This window comes from Serinus canaria, chromosome 10, assembly GCF_022539315.1.
Source record: "Serinus canaria isolate serCan28SL12 chromosome 10, serCan2020, whole genome shotgun sequence".
In the NCBI taxonomy this organism is placed as follows: Eukaryota; Metazoa; Chordata; class Aves; order Passeriformes; family Fringillidae; genus Serinus; species Serinus canaria.
In genome coordinates, this window is record NC_066324.1 from 3,099,113 (window position 1) to 3,122,870 (window position 23,758).

Here is a 23,758-nt window from a genome sequence, read left to right on the forward strand (position 1 = left end):
CAAGAAAGTGGGGGATCAGAGATGCATATAGGGGGGGATTTTCTGCACAGCCCCTCAAATAATGTGTGTGGAAAGCAAATTAATCTCTATCACCAAATTTGATGCTAGTGCTAATTAGCATTGCTGAGTTCATTTGCATTAGTTGAACTGGTTGGCAGTTCTGGCCAACCCAGGCAACCCTGGGGACATGAGGGTCTTAGCAGGGGTGGGAGTGGCGTGTCCCACCTTACATGGCTGGTGGAACAGTGTAGGGGACAAATGCCTGGAGCTGGGTTCTTCAGCCCATCCCTGGCATGGTTGGAACAGGAGAGGGGCTTTGCCTGCAGCCCCTCCTACCACCCCAGTGCTGGGAGAAGTGACTATCAGCAGCAGGGACCCAAGTGCCCACTGGTGGATTCGGGGTTTAGTTCCTAATTTTGGCTTATTCATCCTGGCTGTGCAGGAAACAGCTTTTGTTAGGGTTGTGTCTGCATGGGAGCAGTGTTCACAGGGGTCTTGCTCTTGGCCAAATACCTCCTGTGGTTGTCTGTGCTGGGAAAACTCCCAGAGGGAAGAAAGAACCCCATGGAGGGTGAAGAGTGGACTGGTAGGGCTGTAAGGGCTATGTCACATCATCCCATCCCATCTCCTGTGCCCCCTACATGTGTGGTGGCTTTTTGCTTCTTAGAGGCTTCTTGCCTCTAAAAACCCATCTCCAAGCACACAGCAAGCAGCAGCAGAGCAAGACAAAGCTCATGGTGGGATTTATTGGATCCTGCTGGATCAGACCATTCCCTTCATGCTCCTTTCTCTACAGCAGCTGTGGAGACGAGCGAGCGTTCCTTGTTGACTTAATGACGACCTCTGGGTCTCATTTTAATTTGCTCCCTTTAACAAGTGCCTTGCCTCAGGGGTGTGCTGGGGAGGTGTTGAGTGAGACAAGACACCTGGCAGAGGGCTGGGGGCTTCCCACAACGTGAGCAGGCAAAGGGGAAAAATAGAGTCTGAGCCGTATCTAGTTTAGGATCATGGAGGAAAATACGCTATAGCTGCAGCGAGAGTGATTTTAGATGGATTACACAAATAAAGCAGCGATTAATGAGCACAACTTGTTGGGGAAGCCTATTTGTCACACTCGGAGAGCTCCCATCTAATTTTACTGGCTGCTCTTCAGTACTCTTGCATTGCTTTTCATATGCCCTGGGCAAAACACATCACTGCTCAAGGAAAGGGCTCCTGCCATTCCTCCTCCTCTTCCCTCTCCTCCAACACTCACTTTGGAGGTCGGCGTTGCTCCCTGTCTGACACAAAGCTCATTTATTTTGCAGCACCCACCCCTGCTCCCTCCTGCTCCCCATTATTTGACCAGGGAGCCCCTCATTGTGGGTGGCTGTCTCTGGGCAGACTTTGGGTTGGCTTTGTGTTGACTTTAGGCTGATTTTGGGCTTGCTGATGAGAACAGCCACATACAGCAAGCACAAACCCCATCCCTCAGCTGGCTTTCCTTGCCGTGTGCAGCTCAGACACTGGGCTTGGCTCTTCGCCCCTTCTCCTTGTGTTTTCTTGTTGACAAAGAGGAATTTTTTGGGAACAGCTCTGCTGCCTGATTTTACATTTCTAAGCTTGGTTTTGGCTGGTTGGGGACAGCGTCAGAAGGAGATATTTGAGTTGACTGGTGTCCAGAGCGCAGCTGCAGCTGGAATGACATCTGCCTGCATTTGTTTGCTTTAAAACAAAATACATGTGGAAGGGGAAATGCATTTTCATAAACCAGACTCTCCCTGGCTGACAAAATATGATGCTGAAATTTCCAGCACTGCTTTTCCTGCAAGGGGCGGTTTCTGGGCAGCCTACTGGGGTGCCTGGCATCCTCTACCCAGTGTATTGAGAGGAAACCCAGCAGGGAAAGGGTGATGGAGAGCAGAGGGGGTTGTGCTCTCATATTGCAGCAGTCAGAGGCTGGGGGTGTGCAGCAATCCCCAAGCCCATCCCACCATGGCTGGTGGGCTTTGCCTGTGAGCATCCTAGCTGGTACCTGCTGTCATTCCCAGCTGAAAGTGAGAGTTATCCTGGGTAGCATTGTTGTCCCACCATGTGTTGGGGTCCTGGCTCTGATTTTGGCCATAAATACCACAGCCTGGGTTTTTTTCCTGGGGTTTTTCCCTCTCCAGGGAACCGCTGGCATCAGTTGGGCAGTGATGGGGTTTGGGAACAGTCACAGTCATCCCCACTCAGGGGGAGAGGCTTCATCCCACCAATGTGCCTGAAGCTGGGGGGTAGGAGTGTTCCGGAAACACCAAAATCTTCTAGGTGGAGAAATGCGCTAGCTAAGGAATCAGAAGGGGTGAAAAAAGAATTTTAGTGGGGGGATTCTCTTGCTGGGGACCACGACCACCACCCATTACCCACCGGAGGAGGGGAAGTGAATTTTAAGACCCCCTTCTCCATCACTTGCCATGAAGCCAGCAACACAGAAAACTTTCCCCATAGCTTCCCAGCATCCTGCTGCCAGCCTTGTTGGCATGCGGGGCCACGGGCTGAAGCTATTCCAGGCGCGCCTGAGCCGTGCGGTTTCCGCCGCCGTTAACAAAGCCCTTTGATTGCAATCCTCACACTGTCATCCACGCCATGAAGCCCTAATGTCTGATGTTTTTGTGCTTTTAGGCATTCGTATGTTAGATGGAGATGTAACAGATGTTGTTGAAGCGAAGTCGCTTGGCATCAGACCCGATTACATTGACATTTACAGCGCGAGCTGGGGGCCAGATGATGATGGGAAGACAGTTGATGGACCTGGTCTATTGGCCAAACAGGCTTTTGAGCAAGGCATTAAAAAGGTGTGGATCCCAGAGTACCCAGATGTGCTCGCCCTCCTCCTCCTGTCCTGTGGGAAGGGCCGCGGCCGGCCCGGGGTCTGGCGCGGGGATGGGCAGCTCGGCCCCCGAGGCGATGCCAGCACTAGGGCTGGGGGGGGGGGGGGAGCCAATCATCTCTAATTTTTCCTAGTGTTTCCCAGCATCCCTAAGAGCTCCCGTGGATTTGGCAGCCGAGGGTGGTGACGGCAGGAGGTGCCTGGTGATGGTGGGACCCCCTCGGCACTGCCCCGGCAGAGCAGGGAGGCCCCAGGTTGTGTGAAGCTCTGCCGGGATGAGAAACCCAAAGTGGTTCTTGGGGGGGTAACTTTGCACCCCAAAATGTCCCCCTGGATGCTGGTGTGGATGGAAACAGCAGAATCCAATCCCCAGTATGTCCAACCCTCTCCTCCATGCTCTTCGGGCTCCTGGTATCCTTTCCCAGGGGCCTCTGTCATGTTAAGCATTCCCCTGGTTTTCCACCCAGAACAAGTGGCTGTGTCTTGGCTGGGGAGGGACATGGGTGTTGCCACAGGATCTGACAATGGATTATTGTCCTTGTTTGGCCGACATCACATATGATTGACAGCTGTCAATCCCTGCTGGGGATGCCCTGGCCTTCCTGTGCCCCTTACCTTTTTGGATACTTTAAAAGAATGCCCAATATTGGCTAAAGCATTGGGAAAAAGGCCTTTCTGGCAGCTTGGCGGGTGCTGTGGGTAAGGGTTGCAGTGGCTCAGGGCTCCACAGTGGCTATTTCCTGGGTGCTCCAGAGAATCTGGGAGTGGGATTCCATTGCCAGCAGCCCCAGGCCAGGCTGTGAAGCCCTCACTTCAACCTCTGCCACCACTCCTTCCTCTGCTGCCTCTTCCCTTAGCGTGCCGGGAGTTGGGGCGGCCTCTTATCTAAAAATAGGGTGGAGTGCTTTTCCCACTGTTTACTTGATTTCCTGCTGGGGCGGTGAGCCTGCCGAGGAATCCATTGAAGTGCCGGGGAGTTCACGCCGTGTAAATATGGGGAACAAGCTGCTTTTTAGACCTTATTTTTCCATGCAGGAGCAAACAGGCAGCAGCAGGGTACTTGCCTAGCACAGCCCCACTCTCTTAGGATGCTTGTTTTTGCCTCCCAGGGGACACCCCAGTCCCACCACTGCCACCCTGTGTTTGCTGCTCTCACTATCCCACACGCACCACTCGTAATTGCCAACTCCATCTCCCTAAACAACAAGGAAAGCTGCAAGCAGATAGTTAACTGCCACCTTTAGCCCGAGCAAACAGCTGTAACCAAGTTATAAATCCTTAAAATTGAGTTTTTAATGGAAACATTAAAATAACCTTTATCTATTAGTGATAGGACTGCGCTGGGGTAATTTATCATCTTGTTTCTTGTTCCTCCAGCCACACTTTATTAGTTCCCAAGCTAACGAGGGGATATTTATCCTGGTCATTCATGGAGTGCTGTTGGGCAAACACCCAGGCCCTGCAGAGCTGCGGAAGCAGGAGATGCTGTGCATCCCACAGCCAACCCACGAGCTGCTGGGGTGAGCTGGATCAGCCCCAGCTTGGCCAGGGAGGGATTCCCTATTTTAAATGATGCACAGATTCAGGTTTTATAGCAGCCAGGAGACCCTCACTGGCATTGCATTGTCTTAGAAGATGGCAAATTAAGAAGCTGGATGTTTGGGGTCTGCTTACAGAAATCTTGATTGTTCCTTGTTTGAGACCAAAGGGAAAGAATGGATTTTTCCAATCCGAAGGAGCTGCAATATGTGGTGAGCTCTTGCTTACCAGGAAATGTTGTCAGGTGTTAGCTGTGCATTGTTGTAGTGTCATTCATGTGCCTGCTCCTGTCCTCATGTGACCATGCTGTCTCCAAACCCACTTTCCCCCAGTGCAGCCCTGCCTGGGCATCAGGGGATGTGGGTTTGGAGCAGGCCTGAGCCTTTCTTGGGTCCCGAGGGTGCGACGCTTGGGGTGAGGGATGAAAGGGAGGTCTGGGCTCCCAGTCTTCTGATCCCAATCAAAATCATTGCTCCATCTCCAGATGCTTGGCCAATTGTGTCCAGTTTTATTCCTCTAATTAGTGATTTGGGAGAGCTTGGGTTGCATGCAGTGGGACCCATCCTTGGAGGTGTTTTGACTTTGGTGTGGGTGAGCTGGATGGTCGCTGTCTGTGTGTGTGCAGAGTGTGTGGGCTGGGATGCTGCTGCCTTGGAGATCCAGGAAACCCTGGAAAGTGGGATGGGAGATGCCAGCAGCAGGCTTGGTGGGCTGGCAAGCTGGGCCGAGCTCTCCGTGACGTGGAGCGGGGCAGTAATTCCCTTGGCAATTGCACTTTTTCTTGCAGAGCTCCAGACAGCTCTATTAATCTTTGCTAGGGAAATACCCACCCAGTTTTGCTGGGAGGCAGCCCAGATAATGAAAACTTTCATAAAGTAAGGAAAGAGCCTGACTTAGACTGTCTATCCAGAGGCAGGGTCAGCTTAAAAAGCCTCTGCCCCAGGAGGGGCGTGAGACAGGTAATAAACCTTACTGCTACCCCCGGCGCCTAAAGCCCACAATAAATCCCAGTGAATTCCTCCAGTGCAAAGCTGCTTTATTATTATTATTATTGTTGTTATTATTATTTTTTGTGGAGGAAGCTGCCACAGAGCAGTGGGAGGGAGGTAAACACCAGATCTGCCCAGGCGAGTGCCGAAATCTCTCCGTGGCAGGAGCAGCCGCGGGGAGGACAGGGCGGCTCCGCTGCTCCTGCGCCTGCCAAGCCCGGCAGCGCTCCATCCTCCCCGGAGAGCCCTGCCTCACGGGCCACGGAAGAGAACCAGCCACTTCATTTCCTGCCCCTAACCCCTTTGGCTCACCAGAAATCCTCCTTTTTAGGATGTTCACCTTGCTGTGAACCCCTGCAGGGCTGGGTTGTTCCTGGGTGTCCTGGCAGTGGGTTGGATGGAGGAGTGAATGGGGCTCATTCCTGTGGTGTTGGCTTCTTTAGGGGCCCCTCGTTGGCACCACAGCTGCTGCTGCCAGGTGGAATTTTCCCCTGGCTCTGGGGAGCTCTGGGCTGCAGGCACACCCCTCCCACCCCCCAGTTTCCAGTGGGGTCACAGCTGTACCCACTGGGGATGGCTCTATCAGAGGTTCTCACCAAGTGATGGGGGGGAGAGAAAAAGGTTGGAGTTAAAAAGACAAGCAAAAGAAACCTTAAAGCATAGGCCGGGAGAAGGATTCTGGTGGTTTTGGTGGTTCATGAGGGGCTTTGTAGGCTTGGGAGATTTGGGGTCGGGGGGTTCCCTGCCAGTTCCTCCTGCAGGGCCATCCCTAAATGCACCATGCTGAGGTCCAGGGACTTCAGTCACTGCCTGTAAAGTGGGACTGACTGAGCCAAGGAACACAAGTGGGGACTGATACAGGGGGCTGAGTGCTGGGACCCATCCTTCCACCCTAACCAAACACCCAAAAACCAGACTTACCCCTCCTTCCCACACTGAGATGACCTCTCAGCCTGGGCAAGCACCTCCTCTAACCCTCCATGCCCTCTGTGCCCGCAGGGTCGCAGGGGACTGGGGTCCATTTTCGTCTGGGCGTCAGGGAACGGCGGCAGAGAGGGCGATTACTGCTCCTGTGATGGCTACACCAACAGCATCTACACCATCTCCATCAGCAGCACCACTGAGAATGGCTACAAACCCTGGTACCTGGAGGAATGTGCCTCCACCCTTGCCACCACCTACAGCAGCGGCGCCTTTTATGAGCGGAAGATTGTGAGTTTTACCCCAACATCCAGTGGGCAGCATCCCCCGGGGGTTTTCTGCATGGCTGGGCTCAGTTGTAAGAGCTAGGCTTTGTCCTTAGCCTGCAGTGGGTTTTGCTCTGTTTTTTGCTCAGGGATGTCATGTTTTCTCTGGTAAATGGGTGAAAGGGCTGGAGGTTTGCAAAAATACCCATGTAAATATTTACCTGTTCCCCAAGGTGCTCTCTGACTATATATATATATATATTTTTTTTTTTTTTTAAAAAGTGAATTTTGAGATTTTTTAGCCTCTAAGAGAAAAAAGGAGGGAGGATGGAGGCATTTAACAGGGGAGTGGCAGCCCCAAAATGGGAGCTGGGACTTTCTGGAGCCAAGGAGCTGCCTGAAAGTGTGTGCACATGTGGATCAGCACAGTTTTTTCTGCCACCCAGGCTATAATTTCTCTGTCCCAACAGCTGCTGTGGCTGATTGTTACAGGCATCCCTGTGCATCTTCTGAATCTTGGGAAGTAAAACATCTCTCACCAACAGAGCACCTTACCCAGCCTGGGGATTTCTACCCAAGTGGGGTCTTCTGACCAAAAATTATGTGGGGTTTTTTTTAACAAGTAAATAATAATTTTTTTTTTTTTTTTTTGGTATCGAGGATGATTTCTTTGACCCCCAAAAGATGAATTTCCAGCCAGAAAACAGAATGCAAATGCCATTTTCATGGCACTCCCGGAGTATTTGCATGGCTGTGGCCAGCCCCAGTCCAGTGCTACTGGAGCACTGTTGGGCAAAAACCCAAACCAGCTTCCCATCAGAAATCACTAGATTAACTCAAAACTTAGGAGCCTTTTAAAATGAGAAAGCATCTCTCGCCCCCCCACCTCCTCTCCAAAGTTTTGGTACCCAAACATTGTGCTCTGTCTTAAAAGAAAAAAGCTTTAAATGCCATTTTTTCCCCCTATGCAAATGTCAATTCTTGTTCAAGACCAGGAGCTGGAGGCTTTAAGGAAAGTGTTTAATATGGCCCAGCTCAACATGCACCATTGGATGTGTACCCACACCAGCTCACATCGCTCTATCCACATTTTCTTCCAGCTGATCCACACCCAAATGGGTTTTTTTCCCCTTTCAAATAGTTTTTGCACCTTTGAGCAAAGGAAGATGTAAATACAGGGGTGTTTTCTCATGCACCAAATGTATCTGCAGCCCATTTTTGGGGTTCTGTGCCCTCTGATGGCATTGGAGTCGTGGCAGGGGTTGGATACCAGCAGGCTCATCTCCCCTTTGGCAACATCCCAAGCAAATCTGGGGTGCTGGATGGAGTAGTGCCCATGCTGGGAGCATTTTGGGAGCTGCAGCTCCTCTCTCTCAGGTCACCACGGATCTCCGGCACCGCTGCACCGACGGCCACACCGGCACCTCCGTGTCCGCCCCGATGGTGGCGGGCATCATCGCCTTGGCTTTGGAGGCAAAGTAAGTGTGACCTGGTCAGGAGAAATGTTCCCACATTTAGCACCTGGTGAGCAAAACCTGAAAGAAACAAGGCGGTTCTGTTTCCTCCAGAGTGACTGAAATGACAGTTGTTTTAAATCGCTCCTTGCTGGCAGTGTTGTTGTTGTTTGGAATCTGATCTTCCCACAAGTGTTTTATTGATCTAATTCTTCACGTGTTGCCATCTATTGAAAAGTTTGAGGTTGGTGACATCAGTCAGGCTTTTCAGTAGGTGCACTGAAACTGCTGACAGCCAGCTCCAATGGGAGTTTTATAAATACTTCCCGGGAAAAAAAAAGTCAGAAAACATCAGAGACATTGGGAAATGTCAGCAGAAGTGATGGTTTTCAGCAAGTGTTGCATTTCTGGGGGAAAAAGACTGCTTTTTCATAATGTCAAAAACTTACAGAACTTGATTTTCAGTGACACACCCCTAGTTCAAACAAGCTGCTCTTTTCCTCTTGTCCCTATCCCAGTCCCATCCTGCTTCCATCATGGTCCCCCAGCCCAGGAAGAGCCCTTGGGCATCCCTGTGTTGCTTCATGGAGTGTCTTCTCATGAGTTTATTATTATTTTTATGGAGTGAAAATAAAATAAAGGCTGAGAATAAGAATAAGCCTCAGGGCAGCACTGCACTCTCATGCAGGGATGGTGATTGTGGCTCCATTCCTCCTCGTCTGGTTTAATCCCAACACCCAGGTCGGGTGAGAGCATTTCCGGAGATGCAGTTTTCATTACAAATATATTAAAAGCTTTAGATGTAATTTTTGAATAGTTTAGCTGAGACATAAACTGCAACATTAACTACCAGAGCTTGGTGCTCAGGCATTCCATTATGACAAGAGAGAATAAATTGAATTTCTTTCTTTAAATGTTGCTCGAGAGCAATATAAATCCCAGCTTGAGATGCTGAACAACTGACTGTAAGTAAAGTGGAAAAAGTCTCCAGCAATATCCCTGAGCTGGGGTCATGAGGGGGCTCAGAAGCACAGAGCACTCAGTGTCCAGCACTCTGAACACATAAACCCAGCCTGGGGAGGTAGAGGCGATTTGGGTTTAATTTTTCTGTTTAATGAACAACACAGGTTTTATTTCCAGCAATTTTTTGCTGTTATTTCTCTAAAGGGAAGGTTTGCTCAGCATTGTGTATCAGCGAGCTGCTGAGCCCACTATGCTGCCTCAGCTTTGCTCCCTGTCTCCTTAAAAAAAAAAGGAGAAAACCTTCCTGATCTGCTTCATTTCTACCCTAAAGCCTGAGAGCTAAATGGCCTTATCCAGGAGTAAATCCTAAAATTCCCATGGGCATGTGGCATCCCTTCCTGGGGCACACCACTCTGCTCAGGCACCTCAAGTCAAGTCTTGCTTTTTTTCGAAGAGGAAAGAGGGGTCGCTGTTGTGGTTTTTGCCTTTTTTTTTAACTCAGTGGGGTACCTGCTGCTGCTGGGAGGACTGGGAGCAGCAGAGCCACCCCATGAACCACGTGTCATTGCAGCCCCCTGCTCACCTGGAGGGATGTCCAGCATCTGTTGGTCAAAACCTCGCGGCCGGGGCACCTACGAGCACCCGACTGGAAAACCAACGGAGCGGGGCATAAAGGTGAGAGGCCGTGGGGATGGCAGGGCAAGAATGGCCAGCCAAGGGAAAATAAAGGTCTCCAGAGCTTCAGTTATGGGGACAATTCACTGTGGGTGGCCACTGTTGGGTTCACTCCTACCTTCGGGCTGTTAAATGGAGGGAGGAGAGGGCAGTAATTCATGGGGTGAGATGCTTGGAACTCTTGCTTGGCAGAGATTTGGAAAACTTGTTTGGTGGAGACTCTCTTGAGCTGCAGAGTTTCTTGCTACTTTCCTTGGGCTGCTCCCAGCAATGGATTTTCCATGGTGTCGGTGTGGATTTAAGGTGTAACTTGGCCAGGGTGATGAGCTCCATGTGCTGAAACACCTCATACCCCAATGGAGTCAACTCTACACCTTCACTGACGGTTGGAGGATGCTCCACCAAGTGCTGAGGAGGAGCTCCTGATCCCTGCTGGGAAGGCTGAGGGTTTCTGAGTCTTCTCTCTTTCCAGTTAGCCATCTATATGGCTTTGGGCTGGTGGATGCTGACGCTATTGTGGTGGAAGCCAAGAAGTGGAGGATGGTTCCTCCCCAGCACGTCTGCGTGGGAAGCCTGGACAGGGTGCCCAAGTGAGTGCTGTGGGGTCTGTGCATGGCTCAGTGAAGTGCAGGTCCTATTAGGGCTCTCCAGGGCCAACTTTGACAGTGGGTGTTTTCTTTTTCCCTCTTTTGCAAGAATTTGCTTCCTAGATGAGTGATCAGCAGGGAATTTTTGAGGGCTGACAGTGAGAGACCAAACCCACCTTGCCTGCTGGGTGGGTCCTATGTGAGCAGTGATGCATTGGTCTCTCCACCCTTACACTGAACACTTTGTCTTGATGGAATACATCAAAAACTTGTGATTTGTTGCAAAAATTACCAAATTTTCAGTGTCTTGGTTCTCTTTGAATTTGGCTTCAGGTTCATTCCAGCTCAGGTTCACATCTCATCCTTGGTAGGTCAGTCCCTCCTAGCTGAAGAGTGGGATCTGACCAAGTGACTCCTCATTTACCAATGCCTGGCTGTAGAGCAAGAGAGTTGTTAATCAGAAAAGTCTTTTAGAGACTTGCATATGCAAAACAGGAATGAGTGCAGAGCCAAGTGTGTTCATGAAGCTATTTATCTGATACAGACACTAATTACAGCCCAAAGTGGAGTGCTGCACTCGTAATTATAATAAAGCAGCGCCCTTGCAGCCCATAAGGCATAGATCTTCGAAGTACTTCAAACTCATCTGGTTACCATCCAGCAATTCAGCAAATTCCCCTGCTAGGACACTGGGAATTGCAGTGGCAGATAAGATAATTTTTGCTGTGAAGCAGCAGGAGACCAGGGCCTCATCTAACAGGGAGTCTATGCCAGGGAGCCAGGGGCACTCTGTCCCCATCCTGACGCCGTGCCCTGTCCCTGGCAGGTACATCCGAGCTGACCACGTGCTGCGGGCCAGCACCCTGAGCAGCGCCTGCGCCGAGCAGCGGGAGCAGCACGTGCTGTACCTGGAGCACGTCGTGGTGCGGCTCAGCATCGCCCACCCGCGCCGGGGGGACCTCCAGATCAGCCTCATCTCCCCGGCCGGGACACGGTCACAGCTCCTCGCCAGGAGGTGAGAGCAGCCTGAGCCTGGGCACGTCTGGGCTGGGCAGCAACCTCCTTTAGGGGGTTGCTGTAAGTTTTCTTGGGTTTTGGGGGGAAGGTGGGAAGCATGAGCAGGTTTCAGCTGCAGGGGAGCTTTGTGCAAGGGTGTGTGCGTGTGGGGATCCTTTGAAATCCTCAATTTGGGATTTCAACCCATCTACCTTCCTTTTTTGATAAAATTTGACATTCAAAGTCACATTTCTTAGCGCATGGCATTATTGTTGCAGGGTGTTTGACCACTCCAATGAAGGATTCAAGGGCTGGGAGTTCATGACTGTCCATTGCTGGGGAGAACGGGCAGCGGGGGAGTGGACCCTGGAGATCCACGACACGCCATCCCAAGTGCGCAACCCCGCCGTGCAAGGTAAGGATCCTCAGTGCCCACCAGGCCCTCCTGCTCCCAAATCCCTTTCTAGGCTGCTTCACTTGGCTATAAATTTTGCTGTGAGTTTTATGGTCTCTAGCAAAACTGTATTGCCCAGATTTTCAAAAATGGGAATGAAATGTTAGCCCTGAACACAGGAGGCTGCCGGTCTGGCTGAGCTGGAAGCTGGTTTTCTCACAGCAGCAGCAGTAGCAGTAAACTGGCTGCACCCGAGAGCCAGGTTTCCAAAATTAAACTGTAATGAGTCAAAACGAGGAAACCCAAGAGCTGTAATTGTTGTTTGTTTGTTTTGCTTCGCTGCTGGGACATCTGGCATGTGGGTTGGTTGTGCAACAGCGCAAGGGGACCATGCCCCTCGGGCTGCAGACGGATGGACATCCTCCCTGGACTGCCACCATGCTGGTGGGGGGTGGCTGGGCTCAGCCTGGCCCCCTGCATGTCCCCAACCCTGCTGTGTCCCCCCTCCCCAGCTTGGCCGCCTGCTCCCTGACCCCTTCCCAGCACAGGAGCCGTGTGGGCAGGATCCGGCCCCGCCTCGCTGGCTGGGGGCAGTGGGACGTGAAGCATCCTGCCTGGGGCTGGCGTGTGCTGTGGGGGTGTTAAATCCACACAATCATTGATAGGAAGCCAGGAGTATATTAAAAATTTCTCCCACGCTACTTTCTGGCGGGAGGTGCACGTGGGGGTGCATTGCACAGAAGGTGTTTCTGTTTGCTGCCTTCACCCCAAATCTTTTGAACTCTGAGAGCAGCAGCAAAGCGCCCACAGAGCTGCTTTTGCCCTGGTATTCACAGTTTGTGGCTGGTGTTTCTGAGCCCCTCATGGGCATCAGGGTTTGGCAAAACAAAATGAAAACGAGTGCATTAAGTCATCCCCTCAAAAAGTCTGCACTGGATTTGAAGCAGAGAGGGCACAGCAGGAGGAAAAAGAGGAAAGATGCTCCCAGCTCGTAGCAGAAATGAGTATTTAAAGTTAATTTAATACCACTAAATTGGTTAATTTAATATAAATTAAATACTATGAGTGTCATGTCGCTGGTACTGCTGCACCCCCTCATCAGCGCTGTGCAGCCTGGGCTTTCCTCACGCAGGATATTTTAGATTTAAAACAAATTCAATTCTTTTGGCAAAGGCACTTCCCCAGCTGATGCTGCCGGAGCTTGGCCCTTCGCAGGCTCCACACCAGCACTGCTCAGTGCAGCAGGTGTGTCCTCTCATGCCTTTGGGAGAGCCAAGGGATTTGGGTATTGCAAATTTTAAGCCTTTCCTGGTAACACAGGGATTAGGAGTTAAAGCTGAGCATACTGCAGGCATGAAGTGACTCGCATTGATGGGAAATTGGAAGAAAAACATCATTGGAAAGAAGCAGAAGCATTTTTGGACTCTCTCCCCAAAACCATGTGGCTTGTGGAAGGTCTTGGTGTGGGTGTAAGGCCTTGAGAGGGGTCTCACCAGGTGCACTACAGTGTTTTGGGGGATGCCAAGCTCAGACTTCTGTTGTGTCAGGCAAAGAGAGGGCTGGAGCAACAGCAGCAAGAAATAATCCAGTGTGTGCCGGGTGGCTTTTGTCAGACAGAAATAATCCTCTGTTGTGGAGCTTTTAAAATTACTGGTTCTCTCCAGTGTTGGACTCGGAGACTGTGGTGATGGTACAGTTCCTCAGATGAGTTACGGAATTGAAAATCCCTTGTAAGTGGCTTAAACAGCTGCATTTGTGTGGGCTGGAAGCTCAGGGGCTCATTAATGTTTCTGGGTATTCACTGTTTGCTTCTGCATTGCTGTGCCAGCAGTGACACCCTGATGGTCCAGTCCATCCTCCTCCTGCTTCTCCCAAAACCGGGTCATCCAGAGATGGGGGAGATGGGGAGCGGGATGGGTGACGTTGTGTCTGCTCCACAGGGAAGCTGAAGGAGTGGAGCCTCATCTTCTATGGGACAGGCGAGCACCCCTACACTGCCTTGAGTGGGCCCCAGTCCCGGGGCAGGTCACAGGAAGTGCCAACGTCGGAGATGGAGCCGTCGAGAGCCGCCTTCCTGCAGAGCCAGGTGGAGGTGGCGGAGGAGGAGGAGGAGTACGCGGGTAAGCGCTGCCTGAGCTGCCACGTTGTTCCTCCCAGAGTGCCCAGGAAAATGAAAACCCTGATAAAAACTGAGGGAGCCACGAGGCCTGATCCTGCCTGGGGCTGAGGCGGGCTGGGAGGAGCAGGGCCTGTGGCCAGCACAGGGCAGCAGGATAGTGAAATTAGAAGGTAGGAAAATGCCCCATCCCAGCCACAAATTGGTGGTGCAGCTGTCTGAGGGGTAAAAAAAGCTCCTCTGCCCACCTTCCCTCCTCCAGCACAGGCAGGGGCGGGTGTCTCTGCTGCTCCCTGAGGAGCAGGTCCCTCTTTCAAAGCTGCTCTTGCACCAGTGCTCAGCCAAAGGATGGGATTCATTCTGGGAAAGATGAGCTGCAGGAAAGACAAGCACCCAAAGCCATGCAGCTCCATAAGATAGACAGGATAAAATTTGAACTTTAATACATAGAAGATAGAGAATAAGATGGGGGAAGGGTCCAGGTGTCCATTGTTCCGGGGAGGGTGTGCTCAGGGCATCCTGCATCCTGGCAGTGGTGCCTGGAGGGTGCTCAGCTTCTCCCACACTGAGCTGGTCTCTCCCTCCTCAGGTCCGTGCCATCCTGAGTGTGGTGACCAGGGCTGCGATGGCCCCAACGCTGACCAGTGCTTGAACTGCATCCACTACAGCCTGGGCAGTGTGAAAACTGGCAGGTGAGTGGTGGTGGTGGGGTGTCCCCATGGGGTCTCCAGCTGACAGCAGCACCTTTCCTCAGGTCTCACAGCTTAGTGTGGGTGATAGATGTTTGCACAGAGAAAGAAGTGTATGAGAAATTAAATGGGTGGAGGAGGTGTGAGGATCCCTGTCCTGAATTAGAGTACAGTGGGGTAGAGGACATGGAGCTGGTGAGTCCTGGAGGACCTTGACCACATAATCATGTTGGGGAAGAAGCTTTGGCTTCACTGGCTGGGATCACCCACACCCAAGTGACAGCCAGCTGAACTGTCAGGAACTGGGGTTTCCACTCCTCAGTCTCTTGGGACAGCACAGTGAAACTTTGCCTACAGCTGGGACAAGAGATTCCCCGTCTCCGTGTTAGAGCTGTGACTTCCAAGACACTGTAAATCACAAGAACAAGAAGTAAACAAGTTCCAGTTGCTGCCAAAGCTGGGGAACACCCCAAACCCTGCAGGCGAGGGGATGGGAGGGTGCCTGAGGCAGGAGGTGACCAGTGCTGGCACCAAAGCTCAGTGCCACCGGTTTCCTCCCCAGGATGTGCGTGAGCTCGTGCCCCGCTGGGTTCTTCGGTGACAACAGTGCCCGGAGGTGCCGGCGGTGCCACAAGGGCTGCGAGCGCTGCGTCGGGAGGGGACCCAGCCAGTGCACGGCCTGCAAGAGGAACCTCTACCACCACCCTGAGATGGGCACCTGCGTGGTGCTTTGTCCTCCTGGGTTCTACGCCGAGGAACGTAAGGATGTTTATCACTTGCAAGTTGCGGCATGAGGATGTGCAGGGGTTGCTTCTATTTTAAGTGCTCTGGGTGGAGAGCACACCTTGATTCTGGAGTATTGGCTTTGAATTTCCCTCTTGACACACTTTGCACGGAGAAGGGAGGAGGGAAACCTCTGGGTGTTCAGAGGGTGGGAAAAGCAGAGGTACTCAACTCAAAGCTCCTAATTAGAACACTAATTAATAATCCTGGCTGCTTGCAAAGCATATTTCTTTTTAGCAAGCGGCAACAGATAAGGTCACCTGCAATAGCAGGGATCTGCTGGGGAGGGATGTGCCTTTCCACCCTGGGGAGCTGGTGCTGGGGTGCAGTGGGGCTTTGCAGCTCTGACTGCTGCTTGCAAGTCACAGTCCAGATTTTATTCTGCCTGCTTTGCTTTGTTTTTTGAAAGGTCAGAAACGCTGTCTGAAATGTCATCAAAGCTGTAAAAAATGTGTTGGCGAAGCAGACAAATGTACTGCATGCAAAGAGGGATTCAGGTAAAACACCAGCACGGGAGGAGTTCATACCTGCAGCACTCATACCTGTGGTTTAAATTTGGGAAAACCGATGGGAAATTAGAGAGTGAATTAAGTTCAAGACCAGAGATCCTGCTTCCATGGTGCTGGAGCTGTGGTGCAGTGTGCTGGAGGTCTGGGAATTTAAAGGTGGTGATTAGTGTCTCTTTCTTAGCTGAAAACTGTGATTTAAATTTAATTTCTTTTTCCCCAGCTCTTTCCAGGGTGGTGAGTAAGTGCTGTGTAGAGCTGGTATCAGCCTGAGCTGCTTTAGGCAGGCTGAGAACGCTCCCTGCAAATGCAGAAACCCTTCCCTCAGATTCATCCATGCTGAAAATTTTATTTGATGTACCTGTTGAGTGGGGCTAGTACAGGACAGTGATTTTCCAGCCCTGCAGGCAGGGCAGCCCTGACCCTGTTAGGACCACTGGGCGCCACTGTTGCTGGCCCCATGGCATCTGTGGGACACAGAGCCCAATGTCAGCACTAGGGAGAGGCTGTTTTCCGTCCCCAATTGCTCATGGAAGTACGATCCCATAGCAGTCTGCAGTGTTCAGGCACTGTAAGTGAACCAGAGCCACAGTGTAGCAGTGGGGCTCGCTCAGACAAAGAAATTCCCACTGCCAAAAGATTATCTACACCCTCAGAAAAGCACAAGTGGAGGCACTTGTCAGACATAATCCACACGGTGCTTGTTTTTTATTGTCCAATATCCTTTTAAGCCAGGACTTCAAATCATCCCTGCCATGGCGAAGCAGCACCGGCCCAGCCATGGCGCTGAACCAATTTCCTTTTATTCCAGGGAGCCTCACTGGTGCAAAAGGTCTTCAGGAGAGCCTGGCTGGCTGCCCATGGGAAAAAAATAATTCTATTTCCTCCTGGATACTTAATTAAGGAACCGGCAGCTGTCCCTTTGGACCAGGCAGGATTTTAATTTCTCCTAAAACGCTGGCTGGGTTTCCAACACCTCCTGCGCTGCAGGCTGAGGATGCCGTAGGACACTGGGGGATGAGGAGACGGGAATGGGCTGTGTTGAGTCCCCATACCCTGTAGCCTTGGGTGCAAATGTTCTCTGCTTTCCTGGCAGCCTGGCAGGGGAGAGCTGTGTGCCAGAGTGCCAGCCTGCCATGTACCTCAGCCGGGAGCCCCGGCGGTGCGAGACCTGCCCCGCCAGCACAGGTATGTCCTTGGCCACACAGCCTCCTGTGCAAAACCCCAAACCCTTCTGCATCAGGTGCCAATCCCCACTGTACCCACCCTGAGCCAAGGCAGAGTGTGCTTGAGGGAAAGCAATCCCAAGTCTCCAGCATGTCCTGTGAGGTATATGTTCATGCTGGAAAGGTTTTTAGGGGAGTTTTTACATTTTTATTAGAGCCATTTTTTATTTCTCGATCTCCCCGAAGCCAGGTGCTTCAGTTTAATAAGGTTGCGGGGGAGGCTGTAAAACCCTCTCGTAGTGATGGAAGGTGGCTTTGCAGCGGATAAAAATGTCAGGCAGCTGAGGTGTGTTATCCTGTGTTATTCCATGTTATCCCAGCCGCCCCACGGTGCTGGGCTGGCTGCTCCTGCCTTCCCCCAGCTGCCTCAAATTGCTCAGCATTCCCTTTAAATCCTGCCTTTCTTGCTTCCTGCAAGTCCAATTATTTTCCATTGTTAATGTTTGCGTCTGCCCTCGAAATCGTCATAGATCTGATGATAATATGATCTCTAGGCAATCCATGTTCAGTGGCATGAACCTCTTCTATCATACATGGGCAATTGCCTTAGTCTAAATCCAAAATATTTATTGATCTTGTTGGCAAGGCTAGAAGGGAATGGGCTCTTAATCCCTGAAGAAAATTATTTTCCTTCTAATTCTTATTCCAGTCAGTGTGAAGGTACTCCACCACAATTATTTTTCCAGCCTTTTCTTTCCTCCTTTTCCTGCATAACCATTTCTCAAGCTTGGTGCATGGAAGCCCTTTAATGATACCACCTCCATCACTGAGCTTTGCTGTCCAGCCACAACACACAGGCATCAGAGCGGGGCCCTCTGCTTTCCCAGCTCCTCTCTGGAGCACTTTCCCTCTTTAGCTCCTCCTTGGCCCAGTTCAGCATCTTCTTTTCCACCCTGGGGAAATCCAAGCCCCGCTTGGGAGTGGTGGCTGATGGCCCAGAGGGGATTTTGATGTGCTCTTCCTCACCAAGCCCTGGTAGGCAGCTCTTGGCTCTGCAGAGAGACAGACACTGGGTCCCGGCTGGGTTTTTTGGGATGGAAGCTGAGTTGTTGGGGTGGGAGCCAAGCACATGAGTGGGACCCCGTGGCACAACAAGAACCTTGTTCATGAGCAAGACAAAGCCAAGAAGGTGCCCTATCACATGTGTGCCTGTGGCCACGCTTGCACTGTCTCCAAAACCACCCAGGTGCCATTTTTCCCTTTTCCCTGTCCCCACAGGGCCAGGTGAGGAGGACTGCACCCCCTGCACCCCCGAGGGCTCTGCACCCCACTGGCGCTGTGTCCCTGCCTGCCGTGAGGGTTTCTACCCTGCTGACAGCCATGGGCTGCCCAACAAAGTCTGCAAGAGGTACAGAACCACCAGTGCAAAGCCAGGGCTGATGGGGAGCACTGCCAGCCACGACAGGATCATGCTGGAAACAGCTCTCAGCTTGATGGAAATTAAAACAGGGATGAGAGAGACAGGGCAGCTGTGGGGCTGGACCCCACACGCCCCTGCCCTGTGGATTTCAGAGCAGTGGAGCCGCACGCTCCCGTGCCAGAGCCAGCCAAGGTGTCTTGGGGCTACGGTGGAAGGGGCTCAGCCTCAGCCCCGGGCTCTCTGGAGGAGGTGTGGGAGGAGCAGCAATGTTTAGATAAATATTCCAGCTTTCAATTAAACCTGCTCTGTTTGCCCCGTGGCCAGGTTGGAGGAGTGTTCCCCACTCCTTGGCCCAGCACGGGGCTGTGTGCGGGAGACAGGGAGATGCCGGGAGGCAACAATTTGCTCCCACTCTCTCCGGAGCCCTGAGCTTTAAGTGGGGAGTGGGAGTGGATTCAGCCTCATGAAAGCAAACATGAAAGGGAAGGATTAAAGCTGACTTGGGAACACACAGCGCCATCCCTGCCCGCTGGGGTTTCACTCACCTGCACTGTTTCTTCATCCGGGAGGAACAAGGGACCAGCATCCCTTCAGGCACAGAGATTTCAGGCACAGTCTCCACAAGCCAGTGTCCCCAGGCAGGAAGCACAGTGCTGAGCTCTTTACTCTGAGCAAATAGATGAGAGCAGCACAGGTTCCCTTTGCAGGTCTTTTTCTAGCTGGGATGGCTGGGAGGTGAGGTGCATGTCCCACTGAAACTTCCCAAAAGGCAAAAGCTTTTGGGATGTCACTAGCTGTCACTGGGCATTGAGCTGGCCTCACCAAACTCAAGACTTCAATAATGTTTCAAGCTTCAAATTTGCCATTTTCCACATCCTCTGGTTTGGTCTGGCTGTCACAGTGCCAGCAGATGCCCTTTGGTTGACAGTCCACTCAGGGTGGCCTGACCAGGGTGTTGGTGCTGGCTCAGGCCACAGCAAGGTCTCTGTCCCCAGGTGTGATGACCACTGCTCAACATGTGAGGGCTCCAGTGGAAACTGCCTCAGGTGTAAGGAAGGTTACAGCCTCCTTGGTGGTTCCTGTGTCACAAATGAAACCTGTACCAATGGTAAGTGGCAGAACTGCTGGCACAGTAGCGCTCTCCTGGTAGCAAAAATGGGAGGTTTTGGGGGATTCCCTTCACCATTTAAAGCTAAAAGTGCTGGAGCTCCTGGGCTTGCTGGGGCATGGCTGCAATGGGCTGGGCTCCAGCTGTGGGGGGCAGGCGGCTCACCTGGCATTGCTTCTGGATATCTGCCTGTTGCTCAAACATATCCAAGCACTTGTATTTCGTTATAGTTAAGTCTTGGGGCTAATTCTCCCACTCACTGCAAAGCTCCTTTATTCCTTCATTAAAGCCATGTGAAAGATGCCCTTAAAAAGCAACTCCTTTTCAATTCTGTCTCCCCCAACACTGGCACAGTTGCTGTGCCTGTTACGTGCAATGTTTGTTCATTTAAAATGTTAATCTGCTCTCATTTTCTCTTGTTCCTCACTCCGGCCTTCCAGCTGACAAGACTTTCTGTGAGATGGTGAAATCAAACAAGCTCTGTGAAAAGAAGCTGTTTGTGCAGTTCTGCTGTCAGACGTGTCTTATGGCCGGGTAAAGTTCAGCGGCTGCATCCATCCAGGACTTCCACTGACTGCCAGCCCAGTTTTGCCAAATGTTTAGGACAAAAGTTTATTTTTTCAGCTTTGGGAGAGTTTACATGGTGCTGTCAAGCATTCGCTCGTAAGTTTGATAGCTTTAATATCACTGTCGGCGCGTTTCTATAGCAATATGTTAAGCAGAGATTGGAGCGTACCCTGAGTGATCAAAGCCTGGAAGCAGCAGACAAGTGGTGATATTAACACTCTCAAACACTCCTGGTGAGCAGGGACCAATGCACGATCCATGTACACACACCTGGTTCTTCGCAGAAATCCTTCTGATCCGCCCGCTCCAAGCGGCCGGCGGGAGCCCTCGCCACGAGGGAGGCAGGACTTCACACATCTGCGAGGACAGAGCCCATTCTGGCTCACTTTTGGTGCCCTCTCGTGCCAGGTCCAGCTGATCTAACCCTGCACTGCCAGCGCTGTGCTCTGTACATAGGTAAACGATGAACCAGGTGGCTCCGGAGCACGGCCCACAGCCCACTCCGGCACTCCTGTTCGGATTCCGTCGGTCACCGCTTCCCTCTGGCCGTGGCAATAACTGGAGGTGTGAGGACCAAAGCCAGAACTGCCCCACGTGGCTCTGCAGGTGTGTCAGCCCAGCAGGGCTTTGTCCTGCAGGTAACTGCAGCCAGGCAAAACCCGTGTGTGTGCCTACAAGGAGTTCATAGGGTTTTGGGCAGGTTGTCCACACAGACCAGCCTTACCACGAAATGTGTTTCCCTCCTGGGACTGCTTGTACATTGCTGATCAAGTCAGTTCTGGAACAAGCTAAATCTTTCCTCCAAACGAGATGTTGTCCCAATTAATCTTTCTTGGCATTTTGCGTTCCGATCCTCCCCCTGTTTTGCTGGGTACACCCCTCTCTCTCTCTCTCTCACAAAATCCTCCTGTACATGGCAGTGATTTTTCTTGGGCATCTATTTCCCAAATGAGACATTCCAGGGATCCAGCCAGGAAACTTAATTCTACAAAACCCCTCCCCAAAACAAACCTTTTCATGCTCTCTCTTAATAGTAAGTCATGTGGTGTTTATATAATTGTGTTTAAAATATCCTTGGCTATGTTGTTTTACAGATTTTTAAAAAATAACTTATACAATCCTTGTTTTTTTTCTCTGTGGACTATTTTTTATATGGGAGTAGGGTATCTTTTTGTGTCTTATTCCTTCTCCTTTTCTCCTCTCTGACCCTGCAAAGCCACTCTTTGCACCAGACATATGTAAACACTCTTTCCTACGCTGCATGTTCTGATTTTCATTGTTAATAGTTTTAATGAGTTAAACCTTTCTCCAGTGAAATTCCCAGTATGAATTGTCACCAGTTCCACACGGAGCTGGGATAATCCCTGCTTGGTTTTGGCTGCAACGACACCTGCCCTGCCTGGGCTTGCCCACAAGAGCTCACCTCAGCCAGGTGAGGAGGGGAAAGCCACCCTGTCTCCAGCCCTCACCTGCCTGGACCAAATCCAAGGAAAGACAGAGCTTTGGTGAACTGATCTTTAAGTTAATAAACTATTGATCTCCCCTGACAAATGATTCTGTGCTTTTTCCAAATTCATGCAGCCCTGACTGGAGGCACTGCACGTCCTTACTTTGCTGGACAAAGCAGCTCCCCTGGCTGGCTCTCCTGCTCAGCTCAGAGCACCTGTGGGAGAAATGCTCAGAAACAGATGAGCTGCGTCTGCAAAAACCTCACTATTGTTGCTGTAAAGGTCTTTAACCTCCAGAAGAAACTCAAATCCTGAATACCTGCCCTGTGCCAGGCTGGGCTGGTGCACCCAGGGCCATCTCACTGGGGTTTGGAGCTGTGCTGGGGCACGGGTGGGTGAATTCTCTAGTGTGGGGGATCCTGGATGAGCTGGCAGAAGGACTTGCTCCCCTTTCTCACTCATACAAGGAGCATCCCGAGCCCCCCAGTTCCCTACTGCAGTCCCCAGCACGGGGCCACTGTTCCCTGTTGACCATCTGGGAAGAAAAGGAGCTGCTGGTGTGGTTGGGCATGGAGGGAGCTGTGGAATCCTTTGTTTGTTGTGTTGGTTTTGCAACAACCGCGGGCCATGTGCCCAGGGTAGTGCCTGGATATCTGGAACTGAGCTTTTTAAGTGGGGAAAAAAAGAAAAGAATGGAGCCTTCCCACAAGGGAAGATGCTTTCTCAGAGATGTGCAGCTCTGGGCTCCTGCATTTTGCTGGTCTTCACATTCATCAGATGATAAATGTGAATTAATCACATACAGCAATTCCTTTTGCTGCAGGATTTCCCTTTCAGGCCAAACCAGAGGTCAGAACTGGGGTGACACATTCCTGGCTTCTGCCCCTTTGCTTGGAAATACCAAACTTCCTTTCTCCTGCTGTATTAGTGAGAAAACAGGAGTTGTGATCAGGACTAGTGTGCCAGCCTTCCAGTTCTCTGGCTCACAGCAGCCTGCCTCTAAATACTGCTCCCTGGTATATTTAGATTTACTGAAATGCTACAAAGAAAGGAAAATGCTTACTCTTACATCTTGACATAACTTAAAATACACACTGGGGAAGGCAATGCAATTTAAGATGACCAGTCCCCAGCAGTCCCAGTTCTATCCTGCTTTCTGCTGCCTTCCAGCCTGCTAGGGAAAGAAAAACAAATTCTGCACATTGAATTCATGCAACAACATCAGCTTTCAGGGTTTCCCTCAGAAATCATTCTTGTAAAGTAATAAAATTCAGATTATTTCTCCAAGCTGTTGCAATACTTGCTTGGAGCTATTAAAGTCTGACTGGTATGCTCAGAGGATCAAAGTGGCTGTGTCTTCCAGATAAATGCATATTTAGGCAATTTATTAAAGCTCATTTCTCTGTTGTCTCTTGGCACCAAAGCCAAATTTGTAATAGCTGTTTTCTGGAAAATCTTAGCACAGCCTGACTCCTCGTTTGCAGTTTGGCCGTGGGGCTGCAGCCACGGCCATCTGCCATTGTGCAGTTGGCAGGTGGGGAGCACAGATCTTAAAAATCATTGCTTTGAGTTTCCATTGCAAAGAAAGGACTGTGGAGAGCTTGTGTGCAGCGTCTGAGACCCAGAATCCATCTGCTCGCAATTACAATTCTATTGTGGCTGCAGAGCTGAGGCAAACAGATGTATTGTGCTAAGGGAGACAGGTCCATGCTTTATTTGGCCTTGTCAGAGGCAGGACCTGCTTTTCAGGAGGCTGGAAAGAGTCTCCTTGTAAGAACTGCCTGAAATGACTAAAGTCTCTGTTGTCTTTAACGCTGCATGATGCCTGAGTCACGTACAACAGCGCTGCTAAGTCTTGGGTTTTTCCTTGTGACAGCTCCCTCTTGTTCTTGCTCCCTCCTATGTTATAAAACAAATGCAGCTGTTATAAAAACCTGACTCTGTGATTTCCCATACAGCTTTGGTGAGGGAGTTTTCCCAGCAGGAAGCACAGGAGCTGCCTGAGCCCAGCTGATCCCTGGCAGGGCCAGCTCTGACGCCACAGTGCTGGGGACAGGCGGGCGTCGTGCCCGGGGTGATGCCCTGAAAAACTCCCAGAAGAAAAGCACGAGCCATCCCTGACAGTGCCAAGCGTGGTAGCAGTGTTTAGCCTGTTCTCACATCCTCTGGGTTCACAGAAATGTCATGGCTCACAAAAAACATCCTTCTCTTGATAGCAGCGCAGACAGAAATCATCCTTCCTTGTCCTGCTCTGCGGGCCTTGAAGGCCTGGGAAGGATTTCCCCAGGAGCAATGGTGACATTCAGCAGGTTTTGGAGGT

General features: G+C 51.2%; 1 protein-coding gene across 3 annotated transcripts in view; it reads left to right on the plus strand.

Annotated features, from left to right (window-relative positions):
* PCSK6 (proprotein convertase subtilisin/kexin type 6) overlaps positions 1 to 21,541 on the plus strand; it is a 33,530-nt gene extending 11,989 nt beyond the window's left edge. For 2 of the 3 annotated variants that reach the window (XM_050978399.1, XM_018913977.3), the window contains exons 7-21: positions 2,644 to 2,816; positions 6,379 to 6,591; positions 7,944 to 8,044; positions 9,555 to 9,658; positions 10,131 to 10,248; positions 11,072 to 11,260; positions 11,520 to 11,656; positions 13,576 to 13,755; positions 14,341 to 14,443; positions 15,003 to 15,199; positions 15,633 to 15,720; positions 16,826 to 16,917; positions 18,174 to 18,303; positions 19,311 to 19,423; positions 19,864 to 21,541. In XM_050978399.1, coding sequence (XP_050834356.1) covers positions 2,644 to 2,816; positions 6,379 to 6,591; positions 7,944 to 8,044; positions 9,555 to 9,658; positions 10,131 to 10,248; positions 11,072 to 11,260; positions 11,520 to 11,656; positions 13,576 to 13,755; positions 14,341 to 14,443; positions 15,003 to 15,199; positions 15,633 to 15,720; positions 16,826 to 16,917; positions 18,174 to 18,303; positions 19,311 to 19,423; positions 19,864 to 19,961 — 2,036 coding nt within the window. In that variant the 3' untranslated portion in view covers positions 19,962 to 21,541. The other variant, XM_050978400.1, reaches the window with a different exon arrangement.
* The last annotated feature ends 2,217 nt before the right edge of the window (positions 21,542 to 23,758 follow it).